General features: G+C 34.6%; 1 protein-coding gene across 1 annotated transcript in view; it reads right to left on the bottom strand.

Moving 5' to 3' along the window:
• The window catches only part of INTS6 (integrator complex subunit 6), an 83,189-nt gene that overhangs the window by 59,139 nt on the left and 394 nt on the right, over positions 1-23,656 (bottom strand). Inside the window, exons 2-3 of the mRNA XM_077752595.1 lie at positions 23,140-23,289; positions 3,546-3,635 (exon numbers count right to left, since the gene is read on the bottom strand). Coding sequence (XP_077608721.1) covers positions 3,546-3,635; positions 23,140-23,289 — 240 coding nt within the window. The remainder of the gene's footprint in view (positions 1-3,545; positions 3,636-23,139; positions 23,290-23,656) is intronic.

Genomic DNA, 23,656 nt, shown 5'->3' with positions numbered 1-23,656 from the left:
AAACAATCCCCCCCCCCCCCCCCCCCCATTAGACTGTAAACTTAAGAACCAGAAATCTACCCTATTCATGTTTGGTATCCTCATTGCCTAGAAATGAATGCCCTGGTCATAACAGTCATTCAGTGAGCACTGGGTAAACAAGAACATAACGCCTATGTCACAATTGTATAGAAAGGTGAAGTAGACAAACAGGAAATCAGGTAAACATAAGATAAATTTTAAGACAAAACAAAAAACCAGAATCAAATATAGAGGCAGGAGATATAACAGGAAAAAAAGCACTGGTCTGGAGGGGCTGGGATGTCTTTGGAATTTACATCAATTCTAATCCAGATTTTGGCAATAAAACTAATTATAACCTTGAGCAAATGAATTTGTCTCCCTGGAGCTCAATATCCTCATTTGTTATATAAAGAGTAAGACTACATGGGCTCTAAGTTGTCTTAGATGCCATAAGGATGATTTTAAAACAGCAGAAACACGTATTCGTGAAAAATAGCATCAACAAATCAAATACCCCATGTGAGATAGTATAAGTCTTTTGAGCAAAGGATATCAGTCATGTGGGATGCACAACTTCATAGATAGTAACAGGTCACATCAATAGCAGCCACAGGGAATCAAAAATTATATACATACAAACATAACATAGAAATCACTGATGCATTCAGTCTTTCAATAAATCTAAAAAAGAATAAAGTTTTGCCAAAAGCAAAGGTTCAGAGATCTGAAGAAAAAGAGACAAAAGGCGAAATTCTGTTTGTTGTTGTCTAGTAGGAATTCTGACAACATAGATCATATGTAACAGGCATGCGCGTGTGCACGCACATGCACACACACACACGAGCAAAGAAAAAGCATTTTTATACTTTTTATTAATTGAAAGACTCCTTAAAATGAATCATATACTTTAATTACTTGGGCTAGAACAGAACAACATTTTCCAACATTTTAGCAAAAATTAAGCTACAACTATATGCACATCTGGGGCACAGTCTCTCTGCCCCACAAGATGCGTCTTGCTGAAACATTAAGAATCAAATATGCAAAGGATCAAAGACATTCCTAACCTTGAAAACCAAAACAACAACTCACAGACCTATGTTCCAACTACATTACCAAAATAAACCTTTGCCTTAAAACAAATTAATCTTCTGCCTCAGATAAATAATAGTAATCAATTTTCATCTTGATGACTACCAGACTTGTACCATAATATCCATAATCAGTATTTTTAAATATAAGCTCTGTTCTCATTACTAGGCTAACTATCATAGAAGCTACAAGAGAACTAAAAGGTAAAATGCTTGCCCACAAGAGCATCTTCCCACTCTTACTTGCCAGGTAGTTTTAGGTTACTGTAAGCACAGAGTCCCACCTCTCCAAAATCCCTCCCAAAAACCTGGGAAGAAAGGTGAGCAATTCTAATATCCGTTTATACTTCAAAATATGTTTAAAAGTTAAAGGAGGTCCTACAAAACAAATGTTATAAACAAAACAAATCCAGCTATACGGGCACAAAATATATTGTACCCCAGAGGGCATTCTACAAAGGCAGCAAGACAGAACATCCTGAATGATCTTATATGTAGGAATGTTTTATGGCAAATACTTGGTCAGTCATCACAACTCTAAATCACATTCATTAAGGAAAGAAACAAAACAAAACAAACCACCAGAAGACTTAATTTATACAAAATAAAGTTGAAGAAGTTAATTACTACTGGTTCTATTAATACTACTTCTGATTTGATGATAATCGATATACCTCAATCTTTCAAATTTTTCAAAAGGAATGTAAAGTGGGAAAAATCAACTTGAAAGTTTCAAATTTAAAGCAAAACAACATTTCTACTCCTTGTTCATATATATAATTAATATCTATCTTCCTGATAGTGGAAGGACATAATTGGCTATATGTCAACCTAGTTCCAGAGTGTCCAAAAATCCATTCATTAGGTTCACCTATAAAGCATTCCAATGCTACTAATTATGTACAGACTATAAATTATTTAATATGAATTTTAATCTACCTAAATTCTTCAATTCTATCTCCATGAATCACATCCTAAATTCCCTTTACTATCAATGGCTCAAACAATGATTCTCTTCCACACAAATCAAGATCAGGCAATGACAACTCTACTCGTTCCATTGTTTCATGATAAAACAATACTATGCTCATGTCTTTACAGCCTAGCAAGCACTTTGACCTCTATTATTTCATTTCAGTCTTCCAACAAAATTATGATGTAAGTCAAGAATTACCAACTTATTTCACGGGCAAGGAAAGAGATTTGGAGAAGTTAGTTAACTGGTACAAAGTTCACTGCTAGAAAGTAACCGAATAAAGACCAGAACCCACACGTCCTGACTCCATGTCCAAGTGACATTCTACAACGACACACTAATGAAAGTATTTCTAAAAATTACTGAACTTAAAAACTATACTTTTTTTTACTTAATCAAACCCTTTGTAAATACTACAAGAATTAAGATTCTAAAGCAAATGCAAACAGTAAAAAAAAAGTGGTCTAAAACACCTCCCATCTATATATACCAACATATTCCGAAAAACAAATACAGTTGATCCTTGAACACAAATGTGAACTGCAAAGGTCCTCCTGTATACAGATTTATCTTAATAAACACAGTACAGTACTATAAATTTTGCCTTACTTATGATTTTCCTAATAATGTTTCTTTTCTCTAGCTTCCTTTATTGTAAGAATACCATATATAATGCATACAACATAAAAAATATGTATTAATAGACTGTTTATGCTGTGGGTAAAGCTTCCCATCAACAGGAGACTATGAATAGCTAACGTTTTGGGGCAGTCAAAAGATACACACAAATTTTCAACTACAAGGGGGTCGACGCCCCTAACCCCCACATAGTTCAAGGATCAACTGTATAAGGTTCAAGAGCAGTTCAAATGCTATGGTAAAAACAGCTTAAAGTTAAAATAAGTCTATTGTATTCACACTATCATACCACATGCAACCAATTCTGTATAATCCATGTTAGCAGAGAATAGGTAGTAAGGTTAGCTATAAATTATTTATACTGTCATATGACCTGAATAAAAGTATCTAAAAATCTTCAGTTTTCCTAGTCTTGACCTTCTCTTGGCTTTGCTCTCTAGTCTACTCTAGAAGTCTCCACAGTAGAGGGCACGTGACAATCCACTGAGATATAGAAGAAATTATTAGCATACTGTGCCTATTTTTTTCAACCTGAAAATAAGATTTCATTTTCACTAACTTTATGAACTGACACTGTCATCCTCACATAAACTCAAAAATACAAACAGTTGGGAATTGGGGGTAGGCTCAAAGTGTTTCAGAGAAATTCCTATTCATGAAAATCTGGAGATCACTGCTATGAACGGAGAAGGTAGATAAGTCCTAGGAGACAGGTGATTCTAGACTATACCAAATAATCAAACCTATTTAAGGTGTTCAATACCCTATAATACATATACAAATAATAACTTTTCAACTGCAACTACATAATCTATGCGGATAGGAATATAACTTACCTCATCTTGGACTCCACTGGTAGTAGTCAGCTTGCTCCCATCAGTAATTGTAATAATTATTGCTGGCTCCAAAAAAAAAGGGTTTCGTCCCTAAAGTCAAAAAACACATTAATCATATTAAGGTCTAGACATCAGCTTAATTTTTCTGAGTAAAAAGTCATTTCTTAGAACACTATATAAATGCACTTTCTTGTTATTAGGTTTTATATATAGTATATAGTTTTCTACATTAAAAAAAAGGTTCAGAAAGAAACATGCACTAAACAGAGGTTAACCTTAAAGGAATGGGATTAGGCAGAAGGTAGACTTTTCACTTCTTTCTACCTTTTTCTATGGTTTTAATTTTTTACAGTGAGCATTTATACTTAAGTAATTAATTAATTAAAAGTACTTAATTTTTTAAAAGGAACTCTATAGCTCAATTCTAATAATCTTATCTAGATATGTAAAATTAAAATAGACAATATATTTCTGAGAAACTTCTTAAAGAGAAAGGCAACGTAGTACGTGAAGATTACAATGCAATGTTAATTTATGCCTGTAATCAAAGCATCTAACCAAGTGACTGGGTATATGGATGGAAGAGCTCTAAAATCTGGTTCCATGGAAACACAAGGGCTACTCTAAGGTGAGCAAAATTTAATCAGAGTCCAATATGAAAAAGCATGGATGGTTACTTAAATTGCTCGGCAAGAGAAGGTACAAAAACAACAATAGCAGAGGCAATGGAAAACAGTGGCATAAAACTCTCAAATGCTCTGTATTTAAAGGTGAAAGAACTTCAATAACTTCCATTCAAATCTCTGGCCAAGTTACGCTGAGTATGATGATCAATTCTAAGGGACACATTCTATGAGGGAATCAGATAAACTCATCTTTTATATATAAATGACTCTCATTTAAGATATTAAGACAAAATTATGGCCAAAGGGTCAAACCCTGTGTTTGAAAATTACCCATTCTCTGCTACTAACACATTCAAGAAAGGATGGAATGAAGTTTTGCTGGATATGATCTAGAACAGCATATGACAAATTTTAATGTGCATATTAATCACTTGATCTTGATAAAATGCAAGTTCTAATTCAGTAGGTCTAGGATGAAGACTAAGGTTCCTTATTTATTCATTTATTTATTTATTTATTTATTTTTAATGTTTGTTTTTGAGAGACAGAGCATGAACAGAGGAAGGGCAGAGAGAGACAAAGAATCTGAATCAGGGACCAGGCTGTCAGCACAGAGCCCAACGCAGGGCTCCAACAGTCGAACCAAGAGATCATGACCTGAGCCGAAGTCTGACTCCTAACACACTAAACCTACCAGGCACCCCTAAGATACCACATTTTTAACAAGACTGCAATCTAGAAGATGCTAATGTCCACAGACAGTATGTGGAATAGCAAGGATATAGAAGGGTTATATGCATGGAATATTCTACGGTTCAATAAAAAGTCCCTTACATTTATATGGCTCTCAATCACTAGCATATTACAGCACATACTCTTAGTTGTTAAATGTATTTACAAACATTTTTCACATACACTGATTTTAACTAATCTTCATAAAGTGGGAAGGGGGAATTTGGTAGTTTAAATTTCTTGATCAAATCACACAACTTGTAGGCAATATATACATTTTTCAAACTGGATCCTGAAAATAATGATTCCAGATGGAGAAAGCATTCTCTAGTCAAATTAAAATATATTAGCTATAACTTCTAGAAGAGTTCAAGTGCAAAGAAGTATGCAAATGTTGCAGAAGACTTGCAGGGGATTAAAAAAAAACAAAAACCAAAACATGAATTTACCTTCTCTTCCTTCTCTACAACATTCATCATTGTAAATGGAATACATTTGGGGAAACATTACACTATACTACCTGTCACACCATTCACCCCCGATGTAAATAATAAATTCTTCTAATGCAAGTCTTCTCATAGATCTATAAACAGACAATGTTCATTCTCACCTCTGAGGTTCACCTTGTTCCCTCTAACAGAATGTCTTTCCTTTTCCCTGCCCACCACCTACCCAATTCCTAATTTTTCTTTAAGGCCCAGTTTAAGTTCTCTTCTTCCATGAAGCTTTCCCTGATTAGCCTGCCCTTAAATAATTACTGTTCTCCCTCTCCAAATTCTAATAGTGGCAGTTTTCAAACTTAATAAAAATACAGGAACATAGAAATGTTTCTTCAAATAAAACTGGATTTGGAGTGATTTCATGAAGTACATTTTTGTCTTCTTTTTTTTTAAAGTACGCTCCATACCCAGTGTAGAGCCCAACATAGGTCTTGAACTCACAACCCCGAGATCAAGGCCAGAGCTGAGATCAAGAGTCAAATACTTAACCAACTGAGCCAGCCAGGCGTCCACATGGAGTACATTTTGAATACTACATCCCTACAGCATTTAACCTCTCTCCTCAAATTATTTTTAATTTAACTATAGAACACCTTGCACAACAATGTGAATGTACTTAACACTATTAACCTCTACACTTAAAAACGGTTAAGATGGTAAATGTGTTTACTATGGTTTTTTAAAAATACACCATCTAGTATTGTTCATTATTATTTCATGGTTTTGAATACACTGAAGGCAAGGAACATGTCATTACTTCTTTCTCAGCATTGAGCACAAAATATTTAAGCACTGGGCACTTAAATACTCACTGATTCACTGACTGTGGCTTAATACAAACCTACCCAAGTTCACAGAACCATTTAGAATTACTCAAACTTCAACAAGCTTTGAAAAAACTTACAGATATTTTACCTATATCTCAATATAAATGAGTGCTTCCCTAGATGAACACATAACTGATAAATTTGCCAGGATACCAAGTTACACCACCTCCGTCCTAAATCAGTCTAGCCATCTACTCTCCACTTATTCATATTTGTCACTCAAATATTTAATGAGTGGCTGCCATACATCGAGCCTTGTGTCAGCGCATGATACTCCAATCTCACTGATAGTAAATGTCCCTATGTACATAGAACTCTCTTCTCCTGGTCTCTACAAATACCATGAGAGATCAAAAATTGGCAAAAGGAGATAAAGACCAACATGTCTTAATAGCTAGCTTCAGGATTACTGTGTCTTGCTTCTACCCTTAAGCCACAACTACTTTGGGTGATTTGCTGCCTTTCAGAAACAAATCGGTAAATCTCTTGAGGCCACCACCACAGGGACCAAATAACTGCAACAGTGTTTCTGTATCACCTCTACCCATAACTCAAATTTTCTTCCATATTTTCTGAACGAAGTATGACATCCATTAATTATTCCTGTATAGGCACACTGAGAATTATCCTTCACAGGCCAGAGAGGTGGCCATATCTGTAATTTAAAAACAATGATCTATGATGTATTAAGAACTTTATGAATGATGATATCCATCCAAACACTAATACACACTTTCTTAAGGACCATAATATGTAAAAATCAAGTTAAAATGCATTAAAATTTAGCAAAGTCTTTGACGTAAAATGCAAGCTAAATTTAAACATCAAAATATAATTTTCTCTTTCTTTGACAGCCAACTTGGGAGATGAAACTTTACTAGAGTCATACTCATAATACTCTCCAGAGGCTATGCCTGAAATGACTAATAATCAGGTACTCGATAATAACAATAAAGCAGTTATATGATCTCATTTAACCTTAAAAACTTGATGAGGTAAAATATTCAAGAGATTAAATAATATAATCCAAAGTCACCTCGCTGGTAAGTAGCAAAGCCAGAACCTTATATCATGGTCTTTCCACTGCATCTAAAAGTCCTATTGGTAGCAACTAAATCCTCTTGCATACAATTCTACACCGACCAGAATGTGACATGTTCACAGAACAATGAATAGTGTTATAGTCAGTTTGGTTATATTTAATATATTCTATCTGCAGCAAAATTAACTATAGTAGAGCTATTCCTTTACTTGGTTTCCTGCTGTCTTGTGATTTCTCACCCACCAATTTTTTTTTCTTTTTCCTTCCTTCCTTTTTTTGAGAGACCAAAAGAAGGGAAGAGGAGCAGAGGGAAAGAGAGAGAGACAAGAGAGAATCTCAAGCAGGCTCCACACTCAGCAGAGAGCCTGATCCCACCACCCTGGGATCATGACCTGAGACAAAATCAAGAGTCAGACACTCCATCGACTGAGCTGTCCAGGTGCCCCTAAATTTTCTATAAATAAATCAATATACCTCTTCTCAACAAAAACACACTGCAACAAAATGCAATATATATTAATGTCTACTTTTGAAAACTAACATCAACCAACTTTCAGAGGGCACATGTACAAATGCAAGATAAAGCAATATTAAGTTCTTTAATGGCTTTAAATTTTGCAAAACTGAAATAAAAATCAAAGGCAGAAAAAATGTAAAGAAAACTATGACCATCCTCATTTCACTTATTTCATTATGTAACCCTATCATGCCTAAGATCTCTTCCTCTCAGACATGCCAAGAGTTTAGTCAAGATTCACACTAAAAAAAGCAATAGTATCGGTCATGATGAAAATTAGAATAACGACTTAATGCACATATATACAAGAGAAATGTTTTTTATTTCTTTAGGAACAAATTATCCCTACCTCTGTATAGAAATATAAATGTTAGAAGAAATTTATTTAAGCATAAATTTCTAAATCACTGGCAACAAATGATCAGACAATGTTGCTCCAAGAAAGTTTTCTTACAGTTTACACTGCTCTCCACTCCATCCCCCCACCACCTATGCAAGTGCATATATGCTTAGCACGGCACAGTAAATAACTGGCACCTTTGGTACACAATATCTCTACCCAGCAAATTAAAACATATTTCTGGTTGTCTACCAGTATCACAAGATAATTTTCATGTGTTACAAAAAATAATTCAACATTTCAAAGGTCAAAGGTTGTGATTCATAATGTCATTAGCTATTTGGTGCCAAGCCAATGAAGTTCAGTAATTCACAAATCTTTATATTTAAGAACAACTATATTTTTATTTCTTATATGTTTATGAAGTCACTCAATTTGGGGACAGTCCGTATTACAAAATACCTCAAAATTCACCTGGGTCATAAAGTTCTAAACACAGCTTTTATCTTAGTTATAAGATCTCCAAAACAAAATAGTAGTATCAGGCTCTGCTACATCAAAGGCAACCAGTAGAGGGACTAAAAGTTTACTTTTGCCATTAACAGAATTAAAATCAGATGGTTCTCTGAGAGCTGTAGTTCTTGGTATAAAGAAACCTAAATATGTCCCTAAAGAATATAGTGCAAGGTATAATATTCTACCTTCTTACTAATGGAATTCTTGTCATTTAGAAAATTTATTTAAAAAAAAAAAGAAAACTGATTTTACTATTGGTCAAAAACTATCGGTAAAAGTTTTGCTAGGGATAACATAAAACACAAATGTTAAGTTCTCACAATACTTTAATATTACCATGGTGTTAACCAAGACAATGAAATTAAAGCATAAAATCTCAATAAGAAAATTTAAAGAATTAAAGTAATCTTACCCACTAGAACCTATTTCATTTTTGCAAAAAAAAGTTTTTGAAAGTTTTAAAACATTTTCTAAATAAAATAATTTTGAAAATATAAAAGGCTAAATCTCCCTCAAATACAAACTAACCTGGTTCTCAGAATCAGAATTTTTAATCATACCCAATAAATTGAAAATGTAGTGGGGGGGAAGGGTTACAGGAATTTTACTGTACCCTTAAACAAGTCTTAACTATTATCTTCCAAAGCAAATGCAAGGCACCGCTGAGTATTCAATGAAACTTTCATTGGCTATCTCTGCCATAGCACTTTACGTGCTACCATGCTCCATGTTATCAGTTCTTGGAACAACCTCCTAAGGATAGCCAAGTGCCTGGCAAAGCTACTTTTCTCATGGGTTAAAGGATCTACTGAAGAGAAAATGTGTACCAAATGTCAGCCCACCAGCTCTCCTATGATGGCGTCTTCAGCTACTTACACCCACTACTGTCTAGTTAGTTTGCCACATGCCCGGAAACGTACAGTCAAAAGAAATCAACCAAAGAGATGTTAAGATACATAATATCTTATACATAGAGGCTAAAAGCAGATCCCCTAGCAAGAAAATCGGAAACTTTCAGAAATAGCCTGTGATTATTTTCAACCTAAAATTTCCTTTTCAAGTTAAGTAATAACAACAACAGCAAATACGTTAAAAGAAACAGAGTCACCCTGAGAAAGAAGTACTGCATTAGAAAAGGTTCTCATGCATACACCACTGGACAGGTACTGAGTAGGACAGGTGTTAAAAATTTTCTTACAGTTAAGTTGCTAAACTAGATCTTTAGGTCCCTTATTTACATCTTTGTAAAACCTACGCAAATAAGAACATAAAGTGGGTATTATCTACCCTATTTTCCTCTCTTACCATATCTAACAAAGAAATAACAATATATGTGCCCGTAAAATATGACAAATGATTTCATTTTCATTTAGAAATGTTGAACCTCCCTACATAATCTGTCAAAATTCAGATCCTATAGAGAAAATATAAAATATAGAAACATTAATATTACTGTTGTTAGATAAATTAGATAATGTCACCTACTTTATAATATTCATCTCCTTTACGTTTATTTCTGAAAGAAAAATATCTTAGGATGCAATTCACTTCCAAAGACTTGTTATAATACTGATAATAAATACAATTACAACTACATAGAAATGAGAAAAGCAGTTTTTAATATATACTTCATATATGCAAGTCAACTAGTATATATAATACTCTTTAGTGCAGTATTGCTCAACTTCAGGCAACTGTATACCACAACCAGAATTTTTTTCAACATCTGCTTATTACCTGTCCTAATATTTATGGACTTAATATTTCCCTTTAAGTCAGTTTTTTAAAATTAAATATCAATAAGATCTATGAAATAGTAGTTTTGATGTGCTAATTATACCTTCTATTCAATAATTCATTGTCATTAATACGGTTTAGCTTCTTTTAAAGGGTGGAGAGGTTGGTTTTATTACAGGAAATGAATACACAACTGGTTAATTAAACATTCCAAACAAAATATAATAATTATTTAAGTCAATAAAGGCCTAACAGGCTTATATTTAAATCAATACTCCAAGAACAGAATTATAAGTTTTATGTTTATTTTAGAATTTATTAAGATTAAAACTTTTATAGTTACAATCTCAAGTGGTATGGCATAAATGAGTCTTTTGATTAAAAAAAAACCCTGAAATATTCATCTTAGGAAATTAATGCTTTCAATAAAAAATAGTATCTTTGAATATATTTAAAAAAAAATCTCTGAAAGCGGCGCCTGGGTGGCTCAGTCGATTGAGCATCCCACTCTTGATGTCAGCTCAGGTCATGATCCCAGGGTCATGGAATAAAGCCCCACATCAGGTTCCATGGTGACTGTGGAGACTGCTTAAAATTCTCCGCCCACCCCCCCCAACTCCATCCTTTCCCGATCATCTCTCTCTAAAATATAATAAAATGAACTTTTAAAAAGACTTAAAAAAATAAAAGATGTCTGAAATATACATTACAAACTGATTAACCACGGCTGCCTCTGAAGAATGGAAGTGAGCTACTGTGGAACTTCCTATAATGCTTGAACTTTCTAACCACGTGCATTTATTACATATTCAAAACAACTACTCAAAATGTGCTTAGTATCTAAAAATAAAACTTTAAAAATCTGCTAGTGTATAAAACACTAGCATCTTAGAATAAATTAAGGTCTATAACTATAGAAAAACATCAAAATTAAAACAATTCCACGTTAAAATATATATTCTTTTAGTTTCAAGTAACTCCATTATACAATTACATACAAATATAGTTCATTTACCTAACCATACAATTCCTCATGTTAAAAATATTAGCATCACTAAAAACAGATGGAATAAGACTTAAGAAAAAGTAGGAGGGAATCCCATCTATTTATTTTAATATAATGACCAAGAGCAATATCCTGCCATTGGATTAAACGATAAACCAGTAGTAACCCTATAAGAAATGCTGCAGGAGGGCCTGGGTGGCCCAGCCAGTGGTCCCACAGTTCATGGGACGGAGCCCTGTGTCTGCTCTATAAATAGCACAGGGCCTGCGGTTCTCTCTTGCCCTCTGTCTGCCTCTTCCCCATCATGCTCTTTCTTTCTCAAAAATAAGTAAACACTGGGAAAAACAGAAACACTGTAGGAACTGAAGAACAGTTTGACTTTATGAAGAAAATGTTAAGGAAACTCAGTAACATACAGGGCTAAGAATTACTGCATCAAAAAACTAATATAAATTCAATATATCTAAAATACTAAACATTTAATAATTTCACAGAATTTGAGTTTTACATTTGAACTGGAGTCTAAAATTTGAATAAGATTATTCTCACAAATAAATAAATGGCTTTGGCATTATTTAAAAAGTAACAGCAGTAAAAAAAAATTAAAAAATGGGGGCACCTGTGTGGCTCAGTCAGTTAAGTGTCCAACTCTTGATATCGGGTCAGGTCATGATCTCATCGTCATGACATCAAGCCCTGTGCTGGGCTCTGTCCGGAGCATGCAGTCCGCTTGGGATTCTCTTTCTCTCCCTCTCTCTAACCCTCCCCCTGCTTGTTCTCCTTCTCAAAATAAATAAATAAACTTTAAAAAAAGGAAATACTAACATTCCAGATAAAAAACTTAACTATGCTCATATTAAGTGGAGTAGGTAATATTAATCTGGGAAAAAGTTATTCCAGCAAAGTATGTAATAGTAAACATGTTGCAAACATGGCAGAAAAAAAAATAAAGCTCAGGATGAAAACCTATTTTCAAAGACAGATGAAATTACATACAGTGATAATGCTGAAAAACAATTTGACCTCAATAAATCACAAAGACCTACCTATAACCATCCAGACTAATCCTTTCCTTGAGGTGCTGCTTACCACCAAATGTATAGATATTACTTTTGCAAAAGTCTGCTTAAATCAGATCTTTAACTATTAGGGTTATTTCCTTCTAAACATCTCACATATGGTCTCAGAAAAATCATTCACACACACAACAGTCCTCCTACAAAGATGGAACTCAATCACAGCTTCTACGTAAGTATCCTCATGACACAATTGAAAATGAAAGGGAACTGCCTAATAAATGTTTCATGTCAGTAAAGTTAGCAATAAAGCATTAAATTTAATAAAGCAAAAAAAATTCATGATAAGTACTTGGAAAAACCAACAGTCTATTTTTTCCCACGTGCTATAGCTGAAGGCCTGAAAATAACCTGAAAATAATTTAATTGGATAAATCATAATTCGAGATTAGTTTTAAGGGGTTCTGCTTTGTAAAAAAAAAAATGAATTTTCATTTTCTAGGAAAGAATTGACAGTAACCCAATTTCAAAAGGTTTTTTACAAGGAACTATTAAAATTTCTCCAAATCCATCACATAGGTTATTTGTACTTTTTACTCCCGAGGCTCTGATTCAAACATTTACTGATGCTTAGTGTTAGTACTAAGTCCCTTTCCGAGTGTTCACAGATTTAAATTTTTCAAAATAGATGACATGTTTAGGAAATGAGAAACTTACCAAATAATACTTGGGCCTTCTGCCAAAAAAAAGTTTGTAAGCCCTCCTAACTACACACACAAATCCACAAAGGTTTTATCTTAGAAACAAACCTCATGAAAAAGTAGATGTCATACGAACGACTGGACAGTTATATGCTTTTGACAGCTGCTCTAAGCTCACTAAAATGGAAACTCTAAGAATGACACATTTTTTTATTACATTAAGATTTACGTTCCCTATAATGTTATTTGAAATCAGACATTTTCCCTTCTGGATTAACAATAAAATTTACATATAAAGATCTTTTTAAAAAAAATTTTTTATTCTTTTTTTGAGAGAGAACCAGCGTGAGTGGGGGAAGGGCAGAAGAGGAGACACAGAATCTGAAGCAGGCTCCAGACGCTGAGCTGTCGGCACAAAGCCCGATGCAGGGCTCGAATCCACCAACCCACAAGATCATGACCTGAGCCAAAATCTGACACTTCACCAACTCAGCCACCCAGGCACTTCAACATATAAAGACCTTTGACTCTATCTGATTTAGGCCCAATTTTATGAATGCAACTTCTTGGTTTTTCTAACTTACTGCTTTGAGAAACAGATTGACAACTAAAACTGCACAACAAAAATTCAAAATTTTACATTAGCTGTTACCTGCCAAAGTTACATAAATGCCCAGGAATTATCACAACTCAGGCATTATCAGAGGCCACAAAGACATCATTTTACTTATTTTCGATAACTCAAAAGTACTGTACCCTGTCATCATCTTGCAGATGGAGCCTCTCTAACATCACTTACTGACATTTGCAGCCTAACCTTTCACAGAACACAGACTCATCTTCCATTCCAGAGATTAAAAATTATCTACTGTTTTTAAACCTTTCAGAATAATTGTTGGTATGCTTCCAGTGTTCAAACTCCAAAATAGCCAAAAGATTTTGTTGATGTTTCCTAACACCTAACGAGGTTCACTAACTTTAAGACAAAGGGAAAGTTTTCCTTTAACGTGCCGGCATCAATACTGCCATTTAGGAGTTACAAAGTACATTACTACTAGCTAATTCTACAATTCCTTTTTCTCACATACTCAGAACTGTCTTCATTACTGTAACAGTTTTTCAGATGATATAATCCTCCTGAGGACCTTTACCATGAGTCCCTCAGCTTATCTAGGCAAAACTAAAAAATGGAAAATGTTAAAATTCCATACCCTTTTAAGGAACAGATTAAAAAAGCAAGAGTGCATAGGACCAAGAAGAAATCTTGATAAGACATCACTAGACTGATAGAACTTCGTTCTCTGGTTACAAACAATCCTCTTAATTATAAGATTCGTAAGTTAAAATATTTTCTTACATGCAACTATATCTCACTATACCAGTCATCGGATTATAGATCATTTATGTTCTAAAAAAGAACTATCATCACGTAGAAAAAAATCCTTCCTAGGCTTATCCCGTTTTTCCCACAGAAATCTACATTACAAATAAAAGGAATCATACATGTTACATTTGCCCTTTCTTCTGTACAGGAATGTCTTCCCTCCCCCATCCCAGCCATCTTGTACTCTAAAATACACTCTTTACAAAGCCCTAGAAATGGACTCAGATCTAAGTTTCCTCAGAAAATTAAACCCTTCTTTCTCTGAAAGTCAACAACATGTCTGTTTTATTAAATTACACACATTATCAAACTGTTTTTGAACAAGAAATAGAGATTTTGGAGAAAAAACTTTTTAACACCAAGGGGGATATATATATACTTTTGGAGCTTCAATTTAAAGCCCAAACCATTGTTTGTTCTTATGGCACAAAATTTTACATTAGCTGGAAATACTAGCTAGCTAATTCTAGCTTCTTAGGATGCTTATGATGGTTATATGTTGGGTTATGGAACTTTTCTCAAAGGTTTCAGATTACAAAGTTTTTATCCTGGTAGGTGTTTAACAGAACATTGGGCATGACAGTTCATCACCATCATCTGACTTCCTACCATGTGCCAAACAGGCCCTTTGCTAGATGATTAATATTTCTAGTTCTTACAAAAATTGCCAAGAATTATGCTGCTTTCACCATTTTGTGAATAAGAAATCTGAAGCTCAGTGAGGTTAAGGGGACTTGTCAATACAACCTAAACTAGAAAGTGGCAGAGCCAGGCACAGTCAGTTCTAATGAAGCGGTTCTTTCCATATCACCACACTGCCTGTTCTGAAAAAAAGCTGTATAGAATACTCTTATGTGCCCACAATTCCAATTTTTAAAATTCATATAAAAGCAAATCATAAAAATGGTAATGGGTGTTATAATAAATTACATTCTATATCACTTAATCTTCACCACAATCCTGCAGCATAGATCCTTTCACCTCATCTCCTTAATGGGGAAACTGAGGCTGAGAGGTTATGAACTCATGGGTGGAGTAGGAATTGACAGAACCAGTAGAGTTTTCTGAATCTTAAAACACGATGCTAAGAGGTTTTCCAAATTATCTTACATCAGGGGACCTGGGTGGCTCAGTAGATTAAACCTCCAACTCTCGATTTTGGCTCAGGTCATGATCCGTTTGGGAGTCCGAGCCGGGCAAAAAGCTCCACATAGAATCCACACTGACAGTGAGGAGCCTGCTTGGGATTCTTCCTCTCTCTCTCTCTCTCTCTCTCTCTCTCTCTCTCTTACTCCCTTTCCCTCTCTGCCCCTGGCCCAGTGGGAGCAGCGGAGGAGGCAGAGAGAGGGGGAGACACATAATCCAAAGCAGGCTCCAAGTTCTGAGCTGTCACCAAAGAGCCCAATGCAGAGCTCAAACCCATGAATCAGAGTTCAAACCCATGAATCACAAGATCATGACCTGAACTGAAGTAGGACTCTTAAGTGACTGAGGCATCCAAGGGCCCCCAACATTCATATTCTTAACTTTTCCCCAAGGGACTAAGGAGGAACTCCAAATGCATATAATAGTATTACAAGAAAGGCTAAATGTAACAAACTGACAAAATGAAATGCCTGGATTTCACAGAGGAATTGAAAGAAGGCACATTCCACAGACATACCCCCAAAACGGGACTTACATCTACTGTTTACACTTTTAAATAAAAGTTGTTCTTAAGTAACATACAAGTTACTAATTTAAAAAAATCTGTATAACTGTTCCACAACCAATTTCAATCTTTTAAAATATTGCCTAAGTGTGAAGAAATTAGCCTTCTAAACTCTTCTGGGCTTTACTTTCTTTATGTATAAAATGAGGAAGACAGAGTAAACTTCTATGACTTGCAATTCTTAAGTCCCATAAAATAAAAGTTATAATGAATACATATAAAGTCCAGTGAAAATTTCTGTCAGGAGCTGCAAAAGTTCAATTTTGTTCTCAAGAATGTATATTAAAATTCACTAAGCTTCACACTTAAGATTTGTGTATTTCAGTTATACCTCAATAAAAAAGCTGGCGGGGGGAAAGAGTCTGCTTCTTCTGACAAACTAAAATAGAAACAAAGAACTCAGTATTTTGTCTATGATCTGGGACCAGGCTTAAATTAAGAAAATTAATAATAAGGCTAAACAAAAGTTAAGTTCGTATAAGGACAATACTTTTTTTTAATGAAAGAACACAGGGCTAGTAATATATGGGCACTGATTAAGCAAATGAAAAAAGGCCACCAAGATGATTTTACATATATAGTAGAAAATTGAGTGAACAGTTATCTGGGCTAAAAGTAATTTTAAATATTTAAAGAAATTACAAGTTATAAAATATTGCACAATCTCTTTGTAGAACTCCATGACATGAACATGGTAAACAATCCTTCCCCTACCCCAGACCATAAATGACTTTAAATCAACTTAAAATAGTTGAAAAGTAGAATTCTTTCATTCAAATATTACATTTGCTCCTGGCCTTTTAATTTTCAGTTGTACATAGTTTAATATGTAATTACTGACATTCTCTTCCATGAAGGGAAAATAAAATTCTCTTTGAAGAAGTAAAACCTATTATTTTTTGCCTTTTACTTTTTAATTCTTACACAGTAAGAATTACATAGAAATTTCTAACTAAGAATGCAATACTGTCCCTTGGATATTCCTTTTCATTTTCTTTTGTTAAGATCATGACAAAGTAGTTTTTTGATCCTTTAGAAGACAGATTTAGGGCATAAAATATGAAGAAAGGTGACAGCAAGTGTTCAAAGAAAAAATCTAGGTCTTAAAATTTTTCATTAAATTACCACCTTTAAAACTAATACTCAATAGGAAATAAATCATACCCACTTTATGCTACTTTGAGCTCAAACCAAAGTATCCCTTGATATACTTAACAGATGGGCTCCTCAAAGGTCCCTTGCAAACAAACTTGTGTAAATCTCATCTTAAACGCACTAGGGGGAGCTCCCCATTTGAGAGAATCCTACAGCACGTGCTTTTGTTCTGTGTAAAGATTCCTTCTTCTCTAACTTGTATTCCTTGCATTCTTCAAAAGAATGACTTTCTGACTTACATGAATCTTACAAACCTTCCCTACGCTTCGTCCTTTTTATCAACTGCCATTAAGACAACTCAGCCAAGTTATAGTATTTACTTTTCACACTGCTTTCTCAGGAAGTAACACAGGCTCTGAGGGAAAAAAATACATATTTAACATGCTGTTAGATTTCAATGCATGTAATAAAAATCTGCTTTAAATATCAATAGATTTTTATAATCAAAACTTCAAATTGAAGGCCAAAAAATAATAGAAAACTAGAAGTAAACAAACTAACCTATTGAGGGAAAAAAGTATGTTTTGTGTCTCCTTGGTACTTACAATTTTGAAAGTACATTTTAATATCCATCCCATTTAAACCTCCCCTAAATTCTATAATAGAGTACAATGGCTTCATTATTAGTAATCTGGAATATGAAGCAGCAGAGGCACAGGGTGGTAAAGCATGTTACATAGTAATTCAATATCAAGGTCAGGGCTGGGATTCCAATTTTCACATTCCCGACCATTGTGCTTCGTTTACCCAGTTAAATAAAGATGGAGAAAAAACTTTGAAGCAAATTTGACTTTAAAGTCCCCTATCCAACAATAAGAATCATTAGCCAATAACAATTATTGAAGATAATTTTAGGAAGTGTGTAAGTTGAAGAACTGGCCAAGGCCTTTCAATGGGGGAAAGGACAGTCTCTTCAAACAAATGGTGTTAGGAATACCAGGTGTCCATAGGCTAAAGGATGAAACTGGACCCTTACCATACACCATATACAAAAGTTAATTCAAAATGGATTAAAAACTTAAATGCAAGACCTAAAACTAAAACTCTTGAAAGAAAATATAGGGGTAAAGCTTCAGAAACCCTGGGTTTGGCAATGATTTCTTGGAGAGGACACCAAAAACATAGTCAACAAAAGAAAAATTAAACTGGACTACATTAATAATTAAAACTTCTGTCATCAAAGGACACAATCAAGAGTGAAAAGGGAGTCCATGAAATGGGAGAAAAACTTGCAAATCACTTATCTGGTAAGGGGTTAATACCCAAAATATTTCAAGAACTCCTACAACTCGACAACAAGAAAAACCAAATAACTCAATTAAAAAATGAGCAAAGAACTTAAACAGACATTACTCCAAAGCCAATATACAAATGGCCAACCAGCGTATGAATGGATGCTCAATATAATCAGGCAGGGGCGCCTGGGTGGCTCAGTCAGTTAAGCATCCCACTTCAGATCAGGTCATGATCTCACGGGTTCGTGAGTTCAAGCCCCACATCGGGCTCTGTGCTGACAGCTTGGAGCCTGGAGCCTGCTTTGGATTCTGTGTCTCCCTTTTTCTCTTCCCCTCCCCTGCTCACTTGGTCATGTATGCTCTCGCACTCTCAAAAATAAACATTAAAAAAAATTTTTTTAAGTAACAATAGGCAAATGCAAATAAACCAGTAACGTATCACCTCACACCCTTTATGATGGCCAAAATCAGAAAAACAGAAAAGTGTTGACAAGGATGTGGAGAAATTGAAATTCTTGTGCCCTGTTAGCGGGAATATAACACAAGTGCAACCACTATGGAAAATAGAGGAGTTTCTCAAAAATTTTAATATATTTACATGATCCAGCAATTCCACTTCAAGGTATGTATTCAAAAGAACTGAAGGCAGGATCTCAGACATTTGCACACCTTGTTGATAGCAGCATTATTCAAAATAGCCAAGAGGTGGAAACAACCCAAAAGTCCATCATGGATGAATGGATATGCAAAATGTGGTATATGCATACAATGGAATATTATTTGGTCTTAAAAAGGATTACCAAATCTTGACAGAAGCTACCACAGTGATGAATGGTGAGGCCATTATGCTAAGTGAAATAAGCCAGTCACAAAATGACTATCACTGTATGATTCCATTTATATAAAGCATCTCTAGAGCATTCAAATAGATAGAGACAGAAATTAGAATGGTAGTTGCCAGGAACTGGAGGGAGGAAAAAGTAAGTTATGTGTAACTTTCAGTTATAAAAGACGAAAAAGTTCTGGAGATTGGTTGTAAAACACTGTGAATATACTTCATACTACTAAATTGTACACTTAAAAATGGTTAAGATGGCAGGCCCTTGGGTGACTCAGCAGGAAGACCGTGGGACTCTTGATTTCTGGGTTGTGAGTTCAAGCCACATACTGGGTTATAGAGATAAATAAATAAGCAAACAATGGTTAAGATGGTAAATTTGATATTATGTGTGTGTGGGGGGGGGGGTTACCACAATTTAAAAATTAGGAAAAAAGTTCATGGACTTAAAATTTACAAAATACCATTCACTACTCTTTCCGGTTCATACTCAGCATAGTAGCATGTTCCAGTATAATAATCTACTTTCTTTTGAAAAAAATGTCGATAGGTCAGTAAATATAAAACTCCTGCTACTATATTTCTTGACAGACTAAGGGAAACAAAAAAAAAAAAACCCAGTGGGAATCAAGTTTTCATTACTTCACCTACATTCTAAAAAAAACCTGTATTTTGTACTACTTTAGTACTAAATAGATACTGCTTGGGTAAAAGGAAAAAAGTAGTATTAGAACTCTATCTGAATTTGCTAAGTTCACAAATATTTATGCTGAAGAATAAAACTGATTAAAATTCTCCGTAAGATTCATTCAATTTGATTTTGTCTAAATAGCTACCATATTTTAACAAGGTAAAACTTGGCATTGAAAATCCTTTAAAAAACTAAACACATGTTGTATCTCCTTTTAGGAACTGCTGAAGGATTGTCTTCATCAGATTTTCAATGGTTCTCAAAAGATCAGCATTATTTAAAACTCTGGTGAACACATGTGTCACATTTAGCTGCAATGATAAGCAACTTAATTAAGTGTTGCTATACTATCCAAGGAAAAGACTGACTAGAAAGAAGCTACACATCGTTCCATGATTGCAGAAATATCAGCAAATGGTACAGATTTTCACAATTAAATCTTTATAAGGACTATGCACAAGGAAGTTTTACTAGGATATCCAAAGTGCTTGAAGAAAACATTCACCAAAATGCGGTTTCTCTCAGCTACTTTAACCTTACTTACACCCTACAAATTCTTAGTATCCTAATTACTAGTATCTCAAAGATGATTTGTAGATATACTTATTAAACTAACACAAGCAATACAGACATTAAAAATACCCTTGGGATTAGTTATGGAAAATCACATATGTATGTGGGGGGAGTAGCTATGGGGGTATGTGATATATATACATATATATCCACATTTAGGTATTTAAGAAAATTATTCAGAAATGTATATAAATGTTTTTAAATGCTCTCTAAAAATACGCTGTCCCTTTCTTCTAGCTCAATCTCATTTCCTTTCAAGTACTAAAATTATATACAAGTATTTAGTACTATGGGCTCTACAGATCCTTGTAGAGTATGAAAGGGGAAGTATTATGTAAAAACACTGAGGTTACAGAATAAAAGTATTCCACAGAAAACAGGTAAACACAAAGTACTCTCACAAAGAAAATACAGGAACTATATTTAGTGTTAATTATTTGAGACATCCAAAATTCTTGATAATCTATCCTTTTTTTAACAGAAAATGTGTAATATTTAAATCAGCAAAATAAAGACTTATGATGAAATATATCTCCGGGAAAGTGTTTTCTCATTAAATGCTTTACCCAATCATTTTCATTTGAAAATTATGGCTTTCTCAATTATTTTAATGCTAGTGTCGTTTTTATGTGCCAACTCGGGACATAAGCACTAACACTACTCCAGGCACCCTTGCTTACTCATCAAAATAACTGAGAAGCATTATCCCTCCCCCTTCTTGAATTAATAAATCCAAACATGCAAAAACATCCTATCTCCAAGCTCTTCTCTGGGTCAAAGTGGTAACAGCCCAGTAGGACCACCTTTAATCTCAAACATTTTACAAGCTTTACAGATAAGAACTTAAGCATTCTCTGGTGGAAGATGGCAACTGGGAAAAGAATACAGATTTAAATTACAAATATCCTCAGCCTCTCCATGACAATCAGCTTCTCTAAAGAAGCATTGTAAGAAATATTTTTAATAGGTGGCAAGAGATAAATGTGTGCAAATACCTTATGAAATATGATGCAGAGAAATAGGAAATAGTTCTTCCATACACTGACACCCAGACAACCAAATAAGTGTAACCAAATAATGAGAAGTTTCAAATTTGTCTTTGAACTCAAAGAAGCTTAGATCAAAACCTTCACCAATAGGCCTGTATAGCAGTACATATAACAAAGGAATATAAAAAGGAAAGAAGTCTATTTGACAGAAACAAACTGAGAAGTTCATGGCAAACCTACCTAAATTACAAATACTGCAAAATAAAACAGGAAAAGAAAAACTTAAAAGATTTATGTGATAAGAAAATATGTATTTACTGAATTAAACAATGGAGGTGCAATTCTGTAGAACTAAAACAAAATGACTCTGAATTATGTATACTTACATGCTATAGGATTATACTCAACCCTTTCCAAAAATGTTTAGGTGCCGAATAGGTACCACTAAGCAAAGCATAAACATTTCTAAAACAAGGGAACAATTCTGTTTCTTCCTATATAAAGCAACCAAAAGCTGTAGTCGTGGGAAATTTTCCTGAAATGTGTCAAACTCATGAAAATTGTGGCTCACAGACCCTGGGAAAACAACAAAATGTACTCCTAAATGTATCTATCATCTGTGGCAATAATGTTTCTGCACTACAGCCTAAAAACTGAACTTGGGACTAATATTCCTTTGTTATGTATAACATTACACATTCACCAATATCTTTTATCTTCCCGGGCAGCAATCTCAAAAATTACAGTAGACTACCTTGCCTTATCTCATAGTGAACCATCATATGGGGGGGAGGAGGGGGGCACATAAAGAAAATTCAAACAGCCTCTTTTCCAAAAGTATGGAGTTCAAAAATAATAACGGTCTCTGGACCCCGGATTTAATTCAGAGCAAATTCAGAATTCTTCCTGCATAGATGCTTACTGTAGATGCTTCAACAGCTGAGAAACTTTAATGTACTCAGTTACTGCACTCCAATGAAAATCTTACCTTTCAGAATAACTATAAAACATGTTTAAAACAAACCCTGATAAAAAGTAAACTTCCTGATGTTTTTAGTAATGTGAAAATGAAGGCCACTAATCAACTAGTATGCAGAAGTCACTGCAGTAGTTGCACAATTGCCTGTGGGTAGCCTATCACAGAAACTGAGTGTGGTGAGGCAGGCTTTCCCCTTTTATAACCTGAGTGAACTTCAAGGGATTAAAACCAAATTCATGTCAACTCTACAGCACAAAATTCAGACTCGAATTCTGAATACAAAATACACTTTACGGGAAACAAATGAGGGCTTAAAACCAATACGATATGGTCAGTTTCACTTTTGTATTATGTGCATATTGTACTTTAATCTGAAATGCTTCATACTTGTATTTCATGTTATATAGGTTTTGGACTTGACGGTGTTTCTCCACAAAAAGAAAAAACCAACTGTTTTTCCACCTTAATATTCAACCTACCTGCCCATAGTTGTCTATGCCAGTTACTAATCTATTTAAATTTAATAAATCAAAAGCTGTCCTTAGGGATTGGCCAAGAGTCGTAAGTCCTTCAGCCTGAAGGTTTTTCAGTTCATTCATAAACGTTGCATGGTTTTCCTTCCATCCAGCCTGTAAAGAAAATGTAAGAATTTTTTTTTTCATCCTTTAAAGCCATGTACACACGGACAGCCGTTACAATCTGCCGGTTTACCAAGGAGCTGCTTAACTTCACTTTACAGTATGGTTCGGTTAATGTGTTAATACCGTATCACTGCCAAGGAAACTCTTCAAAGGTGGCCGAGAATAAACCTGCTGGCTCTACGGCTTTTGGTGGCTAACAGCCTTAACTTTGTAACTTCCCTGGGAAATTTACTCCCTAACCTACTACCCAAGATTTGGGCACGCAAAGGTACTACTCGTGGAAAGCAGAAGTGAGCAGGACTTCTGAAGTTAACCTGCAGCGGTCCCACTGGCCCTGTGAGGAAGGAGCCACGCA

This window comes from Crocuta crocuta, unplaced genomic scaffold (assembly GCF_008692635.1).
Source record: "Crocuta crocuta isolate KB4526 unplaced genomic scaffold, BGI_CrCroc_1.0 scaffold190, whole genome shotgun sequence".
Lineage (NCBI taxonomy): Eukaryota > Metazoa > Chordata > Mammalia > Carnivora > Hyaenidae > Crocuta > Crocuta crocuta.
Note: the sequence above shows the minus strand (reverse complement) of the source record. Positions and strands in the feature narration are given on the sequence as shown.